We start from the raw sequence: 18,837 nt of genomic DNA on the forward strand, positions 1-18,837 counted from the left end.
ACCTGAGAACTTTCACTGCAGCAACCTGCCTCTATCATTTGAAGGAACACGTTTCAATAGTTGGCAGATTAGCGAACAGGACGACTGGGCACAGAACCAAGAGACCCAGGCGTCTGAAAACCTGAAGGAGTTAGAAAATGACCTCAACCTAACACGGAAGAGAGAAGGAAATAAACAAAAAAAGGACTTGTGACTGCTGGAAATGAGATTCAAAATTGCAGCCAAGGTCAAATGAAGCTTCGACTTGAATTGGAAATCGATCAAAAAATAAGGCGATCACAAAGACAAGACCAGAAGAAGTTTGCTACAGATACAAAACAATGGAAAAAAAAAAGAGCAGAAAAAATTTCAACTTGATGGAATTTTGCACAATAAGCATAAAGAGACAGAAAAAGCATGAAGACAGAACAAAATGGCGAAGTGCAGTAATGCACAAAATCACTCATGAAACAAATACATTTTATTTGAACTTGGGTCGATGATCATCTCACGTCATCAGGCGGGTACAGAGGAGAGGTTGAGTACGTCAGCGAGCACATCAGCTGGCTCTGGTGAGTGAACCCTGAGTCACGGCCTGAGATGTTCTCCGGGCCTGCTGCTTTCCGCGGGTTTGTTTCACTCGGAACCTTGTGCACATCTGCTCATGTCCTCCTGAGAGGTGAGTCCCGTGTGCTCCTCATGCCCAGTGTCCACTGGTGACTGGATGAATGGATGAGGAATGGATGGATGACCATACATTATACATCAAAGAGGAAAGAAAATCTGCAGGAAGCTTCTCCGAGATCTCAAACCCCGAGCACGACCTTTCTCCGTGCAGTGTGGCCACGATGAGGGTCACTGATTACAGCTGACAGGTCACAGTGTCCTCTGTGGGGGAAAAAAACTCCGCTCTCCAGCCAGCGCTCTGCTACGCTTCTCTGTGAATGCACTCGGTCTTTCTCAACCGCAAAAACCTGCTCTCAAAATTGCCTCCAAATTTCATTACAATTCCATGGCATTTTTAAGAATATGATGAATATCCCCTGCTTATAGCATGTTTGTTGAAGAAAAATCTAAGCTTATCAAAAAAGTGTTTATGCTATGTGTTTGAACAGACAGTAGAGGGAGTCATCACATCTTCAGATTATTGTGTTTATTAACAGAGGCATGAGAAGTGCTTTGCGTTTTATTCATATGCTGGAGTTTTGCATTAACTGCATGCTTATTTTACTTTTCAAGGGATACTATCCATTCAGACAATTTTACTGAATCTGCAGCTTCATTTTTGCAGGAAGGATGAATGCACTGACTGATATTTGCACATCCTGTGAACTCAGTATTGGTGTCTGTAATCTGTAGTTCTGATTTGCTCTCTTGCGTCAGATGGATCGATGGCTGGAGCGTTTTACCATCATTAAGCGTTAACCCTAAGGATTAATCGGCTGCAGTCACCAGGTTGATTTCCTCATCGGAGTCATTGTAAGTTTCATCACTTCAGTGCTCAGACAAAGGGTTGCTTATTCTGCTGTCTGCAACGCCATCATCAATGTATTGATCCTCTCCATCACACATGAATGAACTGACAACTGTTTCTTCTTCAGGGTGCAGCCATACACAACATGTCTTCTCGGGTGATTTTAACCTTAATCAGTAGTAAGTATAGCTGACTTTTGATCATGTACAGATTTGAAAGAATATTGGAAGCTGTGTCCCTATAAAAGAAAAAAAAAAAGCTGGGCTGTGATTTTTGTTTTCAGTTCGCGTGTTCAGGAGGTCTCGGAGTGATTTGAATTTCCTCAGACATCTGCTCCTCAAATAATTCAACGTGATTCCATTCAAACAGTGAAAAGTCCAGAATGTTTTCCTCCTAATGCAAAATGATATGTTATGAAGTTACTGTCATTTTATTGTGAAATCTTGTGCGTGGCAGGCCACACAGGATTTAGTGATTAGGACCAGCCTCAGAGCTTGTGTTTACTCTCTGGGTACTCAGGTTTCCTCACACACTGCGAAACATATGTTTGAGGTTAATTGATGACTCTAGATTACCTGCAGGTGCGTGTGTGAGTGTGTGTATGTGGAAAATCGTAAACATTTCCATTTTAATCAATATTATCTCCCTGAAAAAAAATGATTAATCAATTATAGGGGGAATTAATCGCTTTGCGTGTGATCACTGTGTAACAGGAACACCGGTCCTGCATCCTAGTTTTTTTATGAATAAAAACGTCGTTGGTTACACCAACAAACCACATGTGGTCCACCTTTATGTTCTATTTTTTAATTTTTTTCTATGAATGTCATTTTAAATGGAAAACATCCTTTATTGCCCCTGGATCCCCACTGTATATGATTTACTCTCGACTGTACGCGGCCAAGACAATGTTTTTTTGCGTCATGCCGACGCTGATGGTGACGAGGTGGTCCACTCCTCTCCTCTCCTCCACCTCTCCTCTCCTCTCCTTCTCCAACTCTCCCATCAGGACCACCGGGATGAGATGCGCGCATCAACTCCAGCCTGGAGAACAACTTTGCATCACACCTGAAAGAGTTTAGAGCTGCAGGGAGGGGGGAAGAGAGAGAGAAAAGAGAAGAGAAAAACGTGTTTTTTCTTTGTTTTTTTTTTCTTTTTCTTTTTTTCCTTTTCTAGACGCGTCTAAATACAACTCAGCCGCCCTCTCCTGTGTTGTGTTTCCCATATGTCGCGAAAGCAGGGCGACCATGACTACAACCTCCGGAGCATGAGCAACCTGATGGGCGAGCGCTGGAAGAAAGTGAACGACGGAGGCGAGCGGAGCCTCATCAAGGCTCCGTCCAATGCCAGCATCAGCAGCCAGGGCGCGTCCGCCCCGGCAGCGGCGGGCTCCGCCGCCGCCGCCTCCTCCTCCTCCACCACCACCTCCACCGGGGATCTAGAGCGGGCCGCCCGCAAGCAGTTCCAGCAGGACGTCACGCCCGGATTCGTGTACGTCCTGGCCGCCTTCTCCGCCCTCGGGGGCTTCCTGTTCGGCTACGACACCGGGGTGATCTCCGGCGCGATGCTGCTGCTGAAGCGGCAGCTGGAGCTGAGCGCGCTCTGGCAGGAGCTGCTCATCTCCAGCACCGTGGCCGCCGCCGCGCTCTCCGCCCTGCTGGGCGGCTTCCTCAACGGGCTGTTCGGGCGCAGGGTGTGCATCCTGCTGGCCAGCTTCTTCTTCACCGTCGGCGGGATCGTGCTGAGCACCGCCCCCGGGAAGGAGGTGCTGCTGGCCGGGAGGCTCGTCGTCGGATTGGGGCTGGGTAAGATCCGTTCAGCCCGCTCCCCTTCCAGATGTCTGATCGGTATTTACCCCAGAAGATCGGCAGGCTGTGACGTCAGCACTGCTCGATACAATGTATCAAACTTTATAAAGCATCAAACAAATTCCAGACTTTGACATCCATGAAAGAGTCTGTCACGAGACCAACACATACAAACACACGTAGCCCTTTGGAGTCAGTTAATCCTAATTCTGAGCATGTCTTTATGGTTCATGGGAGGAATCCTGTAGAAATAACCCAGATTTCCACAGGGAGAACATGCAAACTCCATCACCAGCAGTCCTTAACATGAGCTGGAGTCTTTGTTGTGAGTGAGCGTGTTGGCCCTCATGCTGCTGGAATCACACAGAAACAATAAATACAAGGAATAAATGTGAGTCTTCCAAAGTGGATCTCGTGATCTGCTTGATTGAACTAGTTTTCCACCAGATGTCCTCCACCTGATCTGACCTGAGCGTTCGGAGAGATGTAAACACAGTAGTTTTCCAAGTCGCCTTCCTTCATCTCTCCACCAGTCTTGACCTTTGAGGAATAATTCATGAAATAAGAAGAAAGAAACCCCCCAGCATGCAAACAGTTCCCTCAGCAGTCTGGATCAAGTCTGACATAGCTTCACTCTGGGTGGCCTGTTCCTAAAACCTATTATCCACAACAGTCTTATCATGCACTCTGTTGATTTTAGCCGACCTTTGGGGTCACGCTTCTCAAAGCGTTTTTGTGAGTTTGTCTTACTACAGTCTCAATTACTCCCAGCTTCTAAATACACAGCATTACCCTCTGCTGTCTCGGGCTGAAAGTCACCATCATCACCATCATCATTATGATCATCAGATTTGGCCGGATACCAATGAGTGATAACATGAAAACTCATTAGAAATGAAGCGTGAGATCCTATCGTGACTCGCTGAGGTAGGTAAAGATAAACTTGTGTCAATCAGGTCGCCTCCAGCAGATTCTGATGCCAGAGATGGATTTATTTGATCGGCTGTTTTCATCTCTTCTTCCACCGCTACGTTTCTAAGTGTTCTCCTTCATTACTGCGCATAAATGCGTTTCCTTCTTGAATCATCCACATCACCGCGACACAATGTGCACCTGCTTTGACATGCAGTGCGCCTTTTGATCAGAAATCGGTTCCCCGGGCGTCGCTTACAGCGGCTGCCGTTACTCACGTGTCGTCTGCTGTGAAAAGGAGGCTGTTAAAGCTGGCTGTCAAGGCTCAGCGCCCGTTTGCCTGCCGCCTCCTGTGAGAGTAGTAAGCACTCTTCTCAGTAACGGAGGAATTGCAGGCCATTTTCTCATCTCGGTGAATAACTGGGATGGAAAAGAAAGCTTAACTCTTTAATGAAGACTTCTGGCTGGAGGAGAAGAGCCTGTTGTGCAGTTGTTTTTACAAAGTAAAGCCCTTCATTACTTAGACCCCTGATAGTACCATTCTCCCACTGCCTCTTTTGATAAATGGCTCTAATTTAGATTGTTGTGTGTTTACTGCCTAGCTATGATATAATTTGCATATATTTGTTCATTCAGCAGGTGGCGAAACACAGAATGGGTAAACCACTGACTTCAGGAAATGTGAAATCTATTGGTCTGATGTGGATTTCACATAAAAACTTAGTAATGTTTGAAATGACATGCGCTTATTTTATAGTATCTGTAAATGGGTTTCGAAGACAACCCAATTAAGAAGGCCTGGAAGTCACGGTGACATTTGTTCAGCGTTTGGAAACTTCTCCATTTCCCCGTGCAGGCCTGGTGATTGACAGTAATTGCTGATAAGAAGGAGAGAGGAAAAAAAGAAGCTCGGTGTGGGTGCAGTGAAATAATAACCGATACTGTGACAAGACCTTGTTAAGGCTTCATGTTTGCTGGGATGGACTATAGCTTGATTCAGCTGGAAGAATAAAACATCAGTGATTGATAGAGCCAAGTGTGAAAGGTGTGATATATTCATCTTGCGCGTGAAGAAATATTTATAAAACCTATGGTCGCCTTTTTCTAGCAAATAACGGATTCTCAAGGCGACTTGCATAATCCATACAGCTACAGACAAAATAAGCTCAACACCTGGCAGAGTTGCTGATGACAGTAAATGCCTGCCACTTTTCCTGATTAAAGCAAATTGAATGTGTAATTCTGAGTAGTTAACATGGTCGCTGTGACAGATGGCTCCGATGGTCTAATTATGCTGCTTTCACAAAAACAGTATTGAACATGTTGCTAAAACTCCCCATTCCAAGTTTAAATCTGCCCTCCCAGTCATCTTTTCCCACTCGCAATCTCTCTGCAATCATTTCCAGTGCTTTGCTGAATTTGTGCTTGAAGCCACACTTAACCTGTGAAGAAGAAAGTCACGTTCCTGACGTCAGCTGAGCCGAGCGGGGACGAGGTTTCGGTGTGAAGTGTGTGTCTTGAGGATACTTCATAGCCACAAAGCAGGAAGTGTTGGAAGATGACACCCCTCACACCAAGTATTACATTTCATTTCAGTGCTGCATTTTATAACGTTTTAAATAAATAATTTCTGGAAATGGCTAGTATAATCACAGGCAAAAAAAAAAAAAAAAAAAGTATAGCTTACTCTTCTGCGAGATAAATGCATTTAATTTAAAACATCTTGCAAGTCTCTATATGGTCTTCAACTCCTACGGTTGCACTTATGGCTCTCCACTGAAGCTCATTTTAATTTGTCTCTGCTACGCTCACAGTCATTTATTTAAAACATTGTGCCATTGAATAGAGGAATTACTAGTTCTGCCTCTTATACTGAGAAAAAGTTTCTCTCCCAAACTCCAGATTTCTCACATTCAATACAAAAATGAACAGAAATTGTAAACCAATATTTTTTTTTTGCTAACAACTCAAAAAAGTCAGGATTGATCCTGATTTAGACAAAACAAATATAGAGAAAGCATAGATGATTGGGTAAATTGACATTAATTAATTGTGTGAAACAGTTAAATATGAGATTTTCTGGACATTTGACACTGCCAGATTGACAGGCATTACGGATTTGTGTGTTCCAGACAGCATCCAGTTTTTATTTGAAGCTTCAGTCCACATGTTACATGCACATATTCGGTCATGGCTGTGTTGCTATTGTTGAATCATCATCGTTGAGCCCTTTCAGAATGACCAGTTGTGAAAAATGAGGTGAAATTATCATTATTCCTTCTGAAAGATTTCAGGTGAGGAAAATTATTCTGTCTTTCTCAAATGAGCTGACATAAAATGGACATTTGCTATTATGGTCGCTGCGCATTATCCTTCACACAACAGGCTCTACAGCAGGAGGGAAACCAATCACGCCGGCCATTGAAACAGTTACAATATTAGCGGCTGTTTTATTGTAACTATCTCCTTCTGTGCTGCCGTCACATTTTCCCATACAGCGGTCTTCATTAACTGAGCGTGTATGAGTCAGGCCGTGATGGACAATGAAACACATCCTGGCACTATAATTAGCTCCTGGAGACACTAATAAGGCAACACTTTTTTTTTTTTTCTTTCTTTCATTGCATACAATTATTCTGGCAGGAGCTCATCACCTGCACACTCCAGTCCTCAGGAAAGCTAACTACTTAGCATTTTTGAACTGAACTCCCCACAAAGGTCATCAGAGCTGTTTGTCAAACCAGGAAAGGCCAGCCGCCGCCGTGCCCTGCCTCGTTTTATTCCTACACATAAACTCGCGGCACGCATCGCTGTCAAGCTGACCTTTGCCTTAATACAGGAACTGCTGCGAGATATGAGTCGTTTCCTGTCTGATCGGACAGACGGTGTCGAGCCAGACGCTCATGAATGATGATTTTGTTACGTGACGCGGCAGGTTCAGTCAAATTAAAAGGGTTTCGGGATGTTTGTGGAGAGATGTTTTCATCTCAGGTGAGAAAACACTTGATTTAAGACTCCTGCAAACACAAGTTTCCATGAATCGTAGTAAAGAGTGTCAGGAAGTAACAGAAAATGGATGAAGAAAGTCTCTCGAGGGAACATTTTGACCGGATGTTTTTTATTCATCTTTCACAACCAGTGATTATCAGCAGCGCTGCGTGACAATATGTTCTTTTGGGTTCAGTCATCGTAATGAGTGAGGGTTCGAGAGAGCCAGAAAATGTTGTTTCCTGGTCAGTCTCCTGCTTTGTTTAGTCATAATCAATTCGCTCAAACCAAAGAACACTCAGTCACTCCGCCATTGAATCCATAATCATGTTTTCTATCTGAAATCATTGCAGTTATGAACATTCAATCATTTTGCCCTTTGGAAAAAAAAGACAACGCTTGTTAATTACATTATGAAAATATTCAATTATGACCTGGATGCTCCACAATTAATAGGTAGGGTTATATAATTATCTGTTCTTTTTTAACTCGGTGACAGCTAAGTGTAGTTTTAATGAGACATTTGTTTGTGTGTTTGTGTTATTGTTGTTAAAATGTCAGGTTTTTACTAAAAGAGTTCAGATAGAAATAAATAGGCTGAAATAACTGAAGAGTAAGAAATTCCACAAACAAATACAAAGTCACGTGATTCATTTTTCCGTTATTTTCTTCCTTTTTGCAAACGGCTGAACAGAATCAGCTCTATTAAATTAACAAAGAGCACAACACTTCTTGCTTTTACGGCTGAATTTAATCGCCTTTCACACCAGTCACCCATTTGAAAGTCAATAACAACTTCATCTTGGGGGGATTTTTTTTCTTCTTCTTCTTCTTCTTCCTCCTTTCCTTCCTTTGCACTTTCAAGAATCCTCCATTAGCACTGAATTAGTTTCCTCCATCACAGCCACCCACTAAGTACCGGCACCATCCTGCCTGTCTCTTTAGCAGAGCACAGTGATGGAGCTTCTGGGTGAAGCATCTCCCTCTCCTCTCTCATCAAGTGAGTCAATCTCCAGCTTTGTGCCGCGTGCCTCCGGGCGGCCTTCACACGACCAGACGCATCCTTTGTGTAAGCGTGCCGCGGCGCTTTGAGGCTGAGCGTGACCAGACGGTGACTGGGGGGGGGGGAGCTGTCCTTGGTGCTGAACAGGAAGCTCATTAAGAAGAAAGGGAGTGACTGGGTTTGTATAGGAAGCCACACTGAAGTGCAACCTGGATATAATGTAGATTTGCCTATTATACTTGCAATAGAGAGCGTTTAACGCTTGACATTACCCCATGAGAACCACTTAGGGTAGTTATTTTAAAAGAAATCACGGCCGAGAACACTTCATTCTTCGTGTTCACTAAACTCGCGTAAACCTGTCCAGTATTTAACCTTTTTATAGGTCTGTAATGTGTTAGCTTTATTGGGCTCTAACACAATTTTCCTGGCACCCACTGCACCAGAATGGGAAATGGAAATGATCCATTACTCACTTAATGCATCGATATCAGCCGCAGCATCTCGCCATATGGGCCGTCTATAGCAACAGGCGGATCTTGGACACAGATAAGCCGGCGAAACATTAAGTGAAAATAGAGTAAACAACAGAAGGAGGGGGGAAATTTGTAAAGTGAAATAGAAAGGGGAGAAGATATGATCGTGTGTGTTTACCACAGATTAAAGGCGTGAAGTGAAGATGATTGTCTTCAAGACAGAGGTCTGTGCATCTGCACAAGTAGTGCAAACACATGGCAGTCAGACACAAATGAGAAGAGATTTCAAGCTTTGGTGTTTGCTCTTCAGACTCATGAACTGCAGTCAATACCAACAGTGGAAGGTGGTTCAACAAGAAAATTTACAAATCCCAGAACCACTACAGCAGTTCCTGCTGTGTGAAAGAGAGTACACAAAAAAAATCTGAGCTTGACTCAGCTGCTGAATATTTAATCAATGTGTTTTATCACTGTTCGCAGTGTATGTCGCACTTTTAAGGGATTTGAAGGTCATTACAATGCATCATGGGAGTTGTATTTTACACAACCTTCAAACAGTTGTGAAAGGAAATACAAGCTTTCGTGTGTTCTGCTCAGCCGTTTAGTTGATTTTAGCGCTGTCACTTCCCGGCAGGGAAATTCACCGTTCGATTCTATGCTTGGAGAATCTTTCTGTGTGAGTTTGTTCCTTCTGTAACTTTGGTTTATTCCCGCTGTCCAAAGACATGAGACCCGGTGACTTGGTCTCTTTAAATCTAGTTGATTTCAAATCCCAAGTCCAAGAAATTCTCAAGAAGCTGTGTACATTGTTGTTGAAGTTGTTTTGTAACGTAATGCAAATGTCACATTCCTGAATCCTGATGTAAGAAAAGTTCCTAAAACTTGAAATCTCTCTGAATATAATGATTTCATTCTGTGTACAGTGACATTATTGTGGCTCTAAATGATTTTTATAACCTGATTTTTTACTATTGATCTTGTTATTTAAATATCATTAAGTTTGAAATCTTGGACTTAATTTAAGAATGGTGGAGCAAGTCAGAAGAAAAAGGGTCTAAATGTGGTATTTCCTGCTACGTAGCAGCAGCAGAGTGTGCTGTTAATGTACCTGTAGGTACAGAGCAGCAGTGACCTCGGTCGCTAAACGGTAAAGCCAAAGTGAAAGTATCTTCAGGGACATTATTCTACCTCCAGAGCGCACTGATCCACTCACCCATGGGAGACGCTCGGCATTATGGAACTGCTGTTCCAGGAACGCAGCAGACTCAAGTAAATATAGTCCGACCTGCTGAAACGGAAGACTGAACTCCACAGCACCCTCCTTTACACACGAGGTCATTCCTTTTATGTGTCTTTAGGTTGTTCGGCGGCATCTGAGCAGACGAGCCTCATGCCAAGGAGAGGTTGATTGGATTTCAGCGGCGATCTGGATCTCAGATTTCTGTCTTCAGACAGTAATCCTTTTTAAGCCATATCACGGATCAAGACTTGGCTCTAAATCCTCAGAGTTTGTTTTTACAGTCATGAAAATGAGATTGATGGTTCGGGTTTGTGAGGTCCTCACTTCTGAAGCATGATTTCTCCTGTCTTGATGTTTTACTTCTTTTCCCTGCTGCGCTTTGAAATGTTGGTGGTATTGTCATCTGCCCTCCTTAACCTCGCATTCACCCTCATTCTGAAAAAAAAAAGAAAGAACCAAAACACATCCTCCCTACTCTTTATTGATTTGTCTTCCCCGAGCCGCCACAATGTGGTGCCCGCTTGGAGATTCTCTCAGCCATCGGTTGCCACGGCAACGGGTAACCACGTAGTCATGGCGGCCGTTTAGGGCAGGGTGGTGGCAGCAGGGAGGGGAAGAGGAGAGGAGAGAAGGGGATGTATAGAAAGCATCAGCAGACTATTAATAGAGCTCATCAGGAACACGAAGGCTCAGTCTCATGGCACCGTGTCACAGAAATCCATAACACGGTCTGTGTGTGTGTAAGTGTGTGTGTGTGTGTGTGTGTGTGTGTGTGTGCATGTCAGGATAGCAGAGAGCTGTGTGCGTCTCGGGGGTCTTACAGCCACGTGACCCCACCACTATGCTGTCAAACAAGGTCAAAGTTGAAGGTTGTCTTTTGAAAAATACATATTTCAGTGCATATTTTGCACATGTTGAAGCATTTGTTACTTTTACTGAACATTTTTGCAAAATTCTATTGTTTACTTTTATACAATTTAAACATTTGACTCCTGAGTATAAAGGAACTTCTTTCTAAAAGAAACTCAACTGAAACTTGCTTGTGTAGCTCCTCCCCCTCTTCTTTTGCCAAGTCATTGTTAATAAGAATTTGTTCTGAAAATATTCCATACAAGCTGCACAAAAAGTGAAGAACTCTGTGTCTCTCTCTCTCACTCTGTATTTAATTCAATGTATTTGTGGGCTGAGCAGTAGAGCTGAGAACGACTCGGTGACTGCAGAGCTGCTATTGGTTTGTACACTTTTATAAATGTTAAGTTACTCTGGACAAGTGACCTCCGTGAGATTGTTTGTGAGATTATGGTTATTGGACGATTAGCTGTGGTGCAGGTTAATTTGGAATAAAGTGAATTTTTTTGTAAATTTATTCAGCCTCACGTCATGCATTTTGGAATATTTGTAGATTTGTAGCTCTATATACTTTCTTTTGATTATTCTCTTAAATTTGTTGAGCTTACTGTGGAGTTCATTGGGATTTTCAGGGAGTTTTGCCTTTCCACAGTCTTTCTCTTAAAACGGACTATGTTGTACCTGTGCTATATGAATAAAACTGAATTGAATGAAATTGAATTTTCCGGGTTTAGTGATTTTTAGTTGTCTCCTGATTAGATCTAGGTTGGGTTTTGGTTAAAAAGTCCAAGTTATAAGAATTTTAAAGTTGTTATTGGAAAAAGTCAGACTGAAATGGTTGAAGATTTCTTTCAAATCCCTAACACTTTTGTGCTGAATAAACCGAATTCCTGCTGCTCCTTCTCCTTCCCTACTGTCGAAGACATCCTTGTTAACACCCCTCTCTCTCTCTCTCTCTCTCTCTCTCTCTCTCTCTCTCTCTCTCTCTCTCTCTCTCTCTCTCTCCCCCGCTGTGAAGGGATCGCCTCGATGACGGTGCCGGTGTACATCGCCGAGGCCTCCCCGCCCCACCTCAGGGGGCAGCTTGTAACCGTGAACACCCTCTTCATCACCGGGGGACAGTTCACCGCCAGCCTCATCGACGGCGCCTTCAGCTACCTGCGGCGTGACGGCTGGAGGTCAGGCGGCCCGGCAAACACTTTCGCGCGTATCACGAAATGTGTGAGGGAGAGCAGCTTCGGCGCTGCTTTCCATTTTAGAAATGCCACATGGAGGCAGATAAAGATACAAATTGCACATATCCATATAGTCAGATATGATCGTTTCTGTGTTTTCTTTGGATTTCTTATCTCACGAAATGCCAGGGAAAGCCGCTGTAGCTCAGACCCTCATTTCAAATGTCAGCCCGTGTGTGGGTCAGCTCCTAACATTTACCACGAGTAGCTGTACTGTACATTTGAAAGACTCCAGACACTTCCTTCTCCCGTTTATCTGCTTCACGCCTTCCTGCTTCTGTTCCTTTTGTCACACTGAACGCTGCTTTACAGCCTCCAGAGTGTTAAAACGTTGAGCTGAGCGATGGTGCGGATAAGAATTGTCCTTTTTTTCAAAGGATTTGTCTCGACTGCAGTTGCGCCGTGTGCAGTGGAGATGGTTCGGAAAGTCCTAGATTAACATGAATCGCACATAATGATGGCTTTTTGGAGGCACTTTTAGGTTTAGAGAACAAATGTTCTCCTGCTAATGTCACACAGAGAGACAGGCAGTTAGGTTAACACACCTACGTTAAATTCATTCACTATTTAACCCGTGACATTTTTTTTACCCTATATAAACAGCACATTTTTTTCAAGTTTTCTGTGATCTTCTGGAAGCCATCTTTGTTAATTTCAATTAACTGAATTATCCACGACGATTCCCAGAAAACTTTTGCTTTTTTTTTTTTGTCCCAAGGATCAGTCATCATGTAATAATTTAAAGACCATAAGCAGCATAAAATATGTAAAAAATAGCGTAACCAGGCTCCCACCATTTCATGTGAATCCACTTATTATTACAGCAGTTAATGGCTTAATATTCAGTGTTAAAGTCAAATGCTAAATATAAGAGGTTATTTTAAGCAGAGGAATCTCAATAAAGCCTTGACATTTTCCCCGGTGTTTAATTTTAATGAACTGCACCACCTGATGTTTGCTGACAAATCGCTCAGCATTCGCTGAATGTCAAACACTCTCTGTGCAGAAATAACGGAATAAAGAATTAGCGCGGTACCAAAGCCTTTTCGCCGTCATAATAGGTAAAGTTTAATAATTGAAACACCTGGCTATCGGGTTTCTGCGTTGAGAATTAGAGGTTTGCTCCACATGCGCCCTCTCTGCCGCACCTTCCAGGTACATGCTGGGCCTGTCGGTGCTCCCCGCCGTGCTCCAGTTCATGGGATTCCTCTTCCTGCCCGAGAGCCCCCGCTGGCTCATCCAGCGCGGGCTGACGCAGAAGGCGCGGCGTGTGCTCAGCCAGATCCGGGGCAACCAGAACATCGACGAGGAGTACGACAGCATCAAGAACAGCATCGAGGAGGAGGAGAAGGACAGCGGGGGAGGTGAGGAAGGCCACCCGGGGGGGGGGGGGGGGGGGGGGGGGGGGGGGGGGGGGGGGGGGGGGGGGGGGGGTCTGGCTACAAAACGGCTTTTCGTGTTGACATTGTTGTTTGATCCTTGGTCTCTATACACATCCATACACAAAACCTCAGAAGCCTTGTTACAGTGTCGATGTGAGATCAGTTTCTTCCGTTCAGAAGATTCATCCATCAGCTCCGGTGTGGCAAAAAATAATCAGAATATAAAATCTTGCAAGGCTCATATGTGCAGGAAGTTGTTCCTAAGTTGTTCAAATGGTGCAAAAAGTGAGACTTGATCATATTGTTGAAGTGTAGCACTGCTGTTTCAGTTCCTTCAAGTAGGATTTGTGATTCCAGGGATGAAGGGACTGGCTAATTACCAGACGCACATCATTAACACTTGTCATCTGACGGGGTCGCGGTGCTAAAACCTCCCAGGCTGCGGCAACTTTCTTTTCACTCACTCCGATGTCCCTCTCACCGAGGGCTGATTATACTGTTTACTCTCTCCTCCCGCTGCGTCGCGTCGTCTTTCTGTCGGAGGAACAATAAGTCATTCGCTCTCTCTGTCGCGTTTCCCCGATCTCCCAGAGCGACGGCACTGACCTGTCGATCAAACAGCGTGATCAGCGTTGTCGCATCATTTGTTTGCTGCAGTTTCAGCTTTTGTAGGTTCTCGTCTTTCGTCTGCTCCTTTCAACCTTGTTGACTTTTGGTTTTAAAACAACAGTCCTTGACGGAGTCTTTCCTTTGAGTGGGAACATTCGGCTTTGAGACGTTCTTTCACACGCTGAGACTGCCTTGATTAACTTTGCTCCGACTTTGGAGAAAGTGAATCGGCGCTGCAAATGGAGCTCTAGCAGAAGCGAGATGAGAAGAGAGAGTCACAGAGCAGAAAATCCTTCCTTTTTCATGCTTAATTATCATGTGAGCTGACCTTTACTCCATCGCACGGGAGCCGCTGATGTTCGATATTCGATGTTCGGCACAGGCAGTATTAAAGTAGGTCATCAGCGCGATGGCGGATTCAGCTTTATTATCTGCCTCGTGAGCATCATAAGATTGTTTTTTGCCGACGGTGTGTGAGGAACGCTCTCAAATTTGAGCCTACAAGTCGTTTTATTCTCTTGTCGATGCTTGTTTACATCAGACAGAGAAGACAAGCAAGAAAAAAAATAACCGGCGTGCACATTGTATACAGACACATCAGTGTCTTCTCACTTTAGTTATATCTTCAGCCGCCATCTGTTTGAATGTGTGAGAAAGAGGGCAAAAGAGAGACATTATGCACAGTCACAGGCATGAAGCTTCTGGTTTTAAATCCAGGTGTTAAACTTTTTTTTTTCCATTTACAATATCAGGACGATTCAAGAGTGTAAGTCCTTCAAAGACACTCAACAGCACTTATGCATGCTCAGAGAGGAAACATGGCGCTGTCCATGGTGCTGAATTAAGAGCTGAATACAGATACAGACACTTCCTCTGAAGCAGTCTTGAATAAAGTTGGGCAATATCAACAAAATGGGTTTTTACTTCATCTATAAGCACTACGAAGGACGACAAATAAGATCAAAAAGTATTATAATCATACAGTAATCAGTATTGACCGTACACTCCTCGCCCAATAATCGTTTCATAGTTAAAGTCTGAAAGGCTGGAGAAGAGGGGAAGTGTGAGGGAAGAAAATCGGGCAGAAGGAAGAGGAGATGAAACCAAATTGGATTCATCCTGCAACTAATCAACCTTGACAACAGAGAACGCCATGTCTCCGAGAGGAGTGGCCTCCACAGATCCCCTGAGGTCCCAGTGGCCTGCAGCTTTCCGTCGCGCCGCTCGCTCCCAAATAATCGAACGCCGATGTTCAAAAGTGCATGCTCACACTCGCGGCCGAGTGTCCTTCTTGCGAGACTCAGCGTGTGTCCGGCACTTTCACTTCCAGTGCGGTGTCTCTGCCCTCCTCTTCACTGCAGCCATCATCCGGCGTCTGTAGACGAGCGGGGACGCAGCGTGTCGGCGCCTCACGCCGCGCACCCGCTTGTTATCCTGTAGCCGGTGGTTAACGTTTGGGTTCAATGTGAAATGTGAGTCATGAAAGCAGTGTCGATATTTTTAAGGATGTTGTTTTGCCGGAGCTCGTTTCCATTGTGTCTGTTTCTGTCACTCCAGTTTACGTGACAGAAACCAGAACAAAATTCTGTTTTTTGTTACTTTTATTCTGCATGCAGAGTATTCTCCTTTTGGTTTTGGTTGGGATTATGGCTCTGGAGGGTTAAACAGACAGAAATGATTGGGGAGAAATAGGTGATATGTATGTGATGCTGTTAAGTTTAAGTTGGTGCTTGAACAACTCACTTTTCAAACCGACCAGCTTTTCTCAATTTTACTCACATTTAAAGCTTAAAGTTTATTGTAAAGTCATCAGATCACCATGAATGCACATTCTGAGGTGTGAAATATTTTTTTACTTGCAGAAAAGATATAAAAGAGAAAAAAACATCCATACACCACATAGATACATACAGTATTAGCTATAATACAGTATTCCCATGCCAGAATCAAACGGGGTATGTTAGAGCACCACTCGAGCAAAATGCTGCTTTTTGACGAGTTGGTCGGGAAATAACTCAATCACTTTCTCTTTCCTTCATCTTTTAGATTGTTACACATTTTCTGGAATCAGAAAAGAAGCAGAAACCAATCTGACTCCACCGCGAGGAGGCTGAACTTGTAAGAGGTCTAACTTTGCCAAGCGAAAAGTACAGACGCGACATGACACGAAGCTGTTTGACCTTTTAAATCCACTTCTCAGCACAATTAAAAACCAATGTTATTCTGCTCTGCTTCTCTCCTCCAAATTAATTGGGTCTTTTTCTTTTTTCTTTTCTTTTTTTTTTTTAATCTGTTGACTTTTTGCAGCACACAGACGTCCAGACGGTCTGTTTTTTTTTTTTTTAGTAAAGAACAGAACTGTTTTTGTTCCTCAAGATTTCTCACTGTATCGTTGTGACCATATGGTCCTCGACCACCACTGTTACCAACTCACATGAGGGATTCATCACTGCCATCAGCTGAAGTTGTGAATTAAAAGTGAAAGAGGACGAATGCCTGGTCACGATCATGTGACCCTGAACGGGACCGATTGGAGGAACGATGTGTTCTGGCGGTTTGGTCCGTCCAGCTCTGAAAGGGTCCGACCACAGCCCACCACTTCTCTTAATGCAGGGTTTGTGAGTCATTGTCAGGAGAGTCTGGCCCCTTAGTGCACAGCTTGCACTTTTCTAAGAGCCATTGCAAAAAAAAAGAAAAAGAAAGAAATCAAGATATCCAGGAGTAAGCTGCACTATGGGTACAGATTGTAATATTATATTCTAATCATGAAAATGTCCTTTTGCCCTTGAGATTAGAGGATAACCCCGCTTTGGTCTTTACATCCTGCAGTGAACTCTTTTCCCACCCAGCCTGGCCTCGGCTCTTCTTCGGCTCCTTTGAAGCAGGTATTGACGTCTACCTGTAGCTTTGTAGTGTGCGCCCGTGTGTTGTCACCTGGAAAACAAAGGCTCAGCGGTAACCATAGAAACAATACTCCTCACCTATTTTTCTCTCACCTCAGACATAATGTGGTTTTTATGTGTGAAGCCCTGCGACCCCCCCCCCCCCCCCCCCCCCCCCACACACACACACACACACACACACACACTCACACTCACACATAGAAACTTGTGCCAAAACTATTTGCATATTAATTATGGTATTTTTGACCATCAGCCTCATTTTTATTTGGCCCTTTGACTTGATTCTTTGAAACATGGTATAAGATGGGTGATGATGATGATGACGAAGTCAATGAGCTCCAATCATTATTATTATTATTTTTTTTTTTTTTGTGGTGAGAGGAGGTAAAATAGGAGTGGAGGAGAGGTCGCAGACAAAAGCGAAAGCGAAGTGGAAAATGGAGGCGCTGCGGCGGCAATTATGACGGAGAAGCAATATTGTGGCAATATCGCGGGGCAGCTCTGTCAGCCATTATATCGCCATTCTTCACGAGCGACTTCGCGGCGCACCTTATTGAGCTCATTGATTTTCCCTCGGAAAGCTTGTTCATAACAATTCTTGTTCCGAGCAGCGACGAGCAGACTGAGACGTAACCTTACAAAAACAAAGGGCACGTCTGGGTGCTGAGTGATGGAGGCCGAGTCGGGCAGGCGGTCGCTTTATCCTCGCCGTCCCTCCAACGCCGAGCGCCTTTCTGTTCATTTGTTGTAGTGTTTTTTTTTGGGGGGGGGGGCTGTGAATTAATGGTGATATTGGGATTTAGTCAACACTAAATATTGATAAAACTTGACACTTGGATGGGATACATTTTAGATAAAGAATAAAATCTTCATTTGTGCATAATTTCTGGAAGAAAGTGAAACCCTGATCACACTGATTTATGCTTAAAGTAGTAGAGGGTTCCAAAGCTGTGTAGCAATGAAACCACGGGGCTGCGAGATGCTAATGGGGAAGGAAATGGCAAGAAGAAGGGAGGTAATTCTCAGTATAAACATCACAACAGGTGATCTCTTTGAAAGTACACAAAGATAAGTGCAGCTTGAAAGATCAATATGGAAGTTTTTTGTTTTTTTTTCTTCTTTTGCTGGAGCTGGAAAGTCCCTTTAAATCGGGTTTGCTTTCATTCTGTCCAGCCAGAAGGAACAAAACCTTGATTTGAACGGGACGGATGAAAGAAGTCGCTCGATGTCAAGCACTTCTGACATCAATGCGGAGCACTGCAATCACGGCGTTAGTTAAGATGTCTGCTGGGCAGAGAGGTCCAGACGGGCGGCCGGTAATAAAGATGAAGAGATTTACTGTCTGGAACGGAGCACCGTTTCATTTGAAAGGTACGCAGGGAATATGCACACTCAAACAAATTCACATCAACGCAGACGCTTTATCACATTGAAAATCTGTTTATTTTTGCGCCAAACCGGTCTCCAATCTGTAACCCGGCCTTTAGTGAGACTTGTTTTTATATTTTTGCCATCTGCCTCTAAGTAATTGAACGGTACACTGTGTTAGTGCTGCGATCACGTCCCGGCCACGTGTTTCCAAACGGCTGGTTTTATGCCATGATTTTATTGCTGCTTATTCACAGGAGTACCCAGTAACAACTTCCTGTACACACACACACACACACACACACACACACACACACTAGACACATGAGGGAGTTTTGTTGTTTACCTCCGCTGATCTTTAATAATTCAGAATATTTTATGAAACTTTACTGCTGCTGTGCGTCTGAAAGAAAATCTTTAGGGTTGCCAAAATAAATCTGACCCGTTCATTAATATTCTTCTCAATGCGTGAGTTTCAGGTTTTCTGCCAGAGCTGGATGAAGTGGTGATTCTCAATTTTGTGGGTTGTGATCCAAAAGTGGGTGTTTGTCCCATTTTAAAGTTCATTTCGGTACAAACTGGGAATATACTCCTCTCTAAAACCCAGATGT

The 18,837-nt window shown here is 43.8% G+C and overlaps 1 protein-coding gene across 1 annotated transcript in view; it reads left to right on the forward strand.

The window, feature by feature from the left end:
• The first annotated feature begins 2,608 nt into the window (after nucleotides 1-2,608).
• Nucleotides 2,609-18,837, forward strand: part of slc2a13a (solute carrier family 2 member 13a) — a 46,750-nt gene continuing 30,521 nt past the window's right edge. Inside the window, exons 1-3 of the mRNA XM_030113811.1 lie at nucleotides 2,609-3,258; nucleotides 11,748-11,907; nucleotides 13,120-13,328. Coding sequence (XP_029969671.1) covers nucleotides 2,679-3,258; nucleotides 11,748-11,907; nucleotides 13,120-13,328 — 949 coding nt within the window. The 5' untranslated portion in view covers nucleotides 2,609-2,678. The remainder of the gene's footprint in view (nucleotides 3,259-11,747; nucleotides 11,908-13,119; nucleotides 13,329-18,837) is intronic.

This window comes from Salarias fasciatus, chromosome 17 (genome assembly GCF_902148845.1).
Source record: "Salarias fasciatus chromosome 17, fSalaFa1.1, whole genome shotgun sequence".
NCBI lineage: Eukaryota > Metazoa > Chordata > Actinopteri > Blenniiformes > Blenniidae > Salarias > Salarias fasciatus.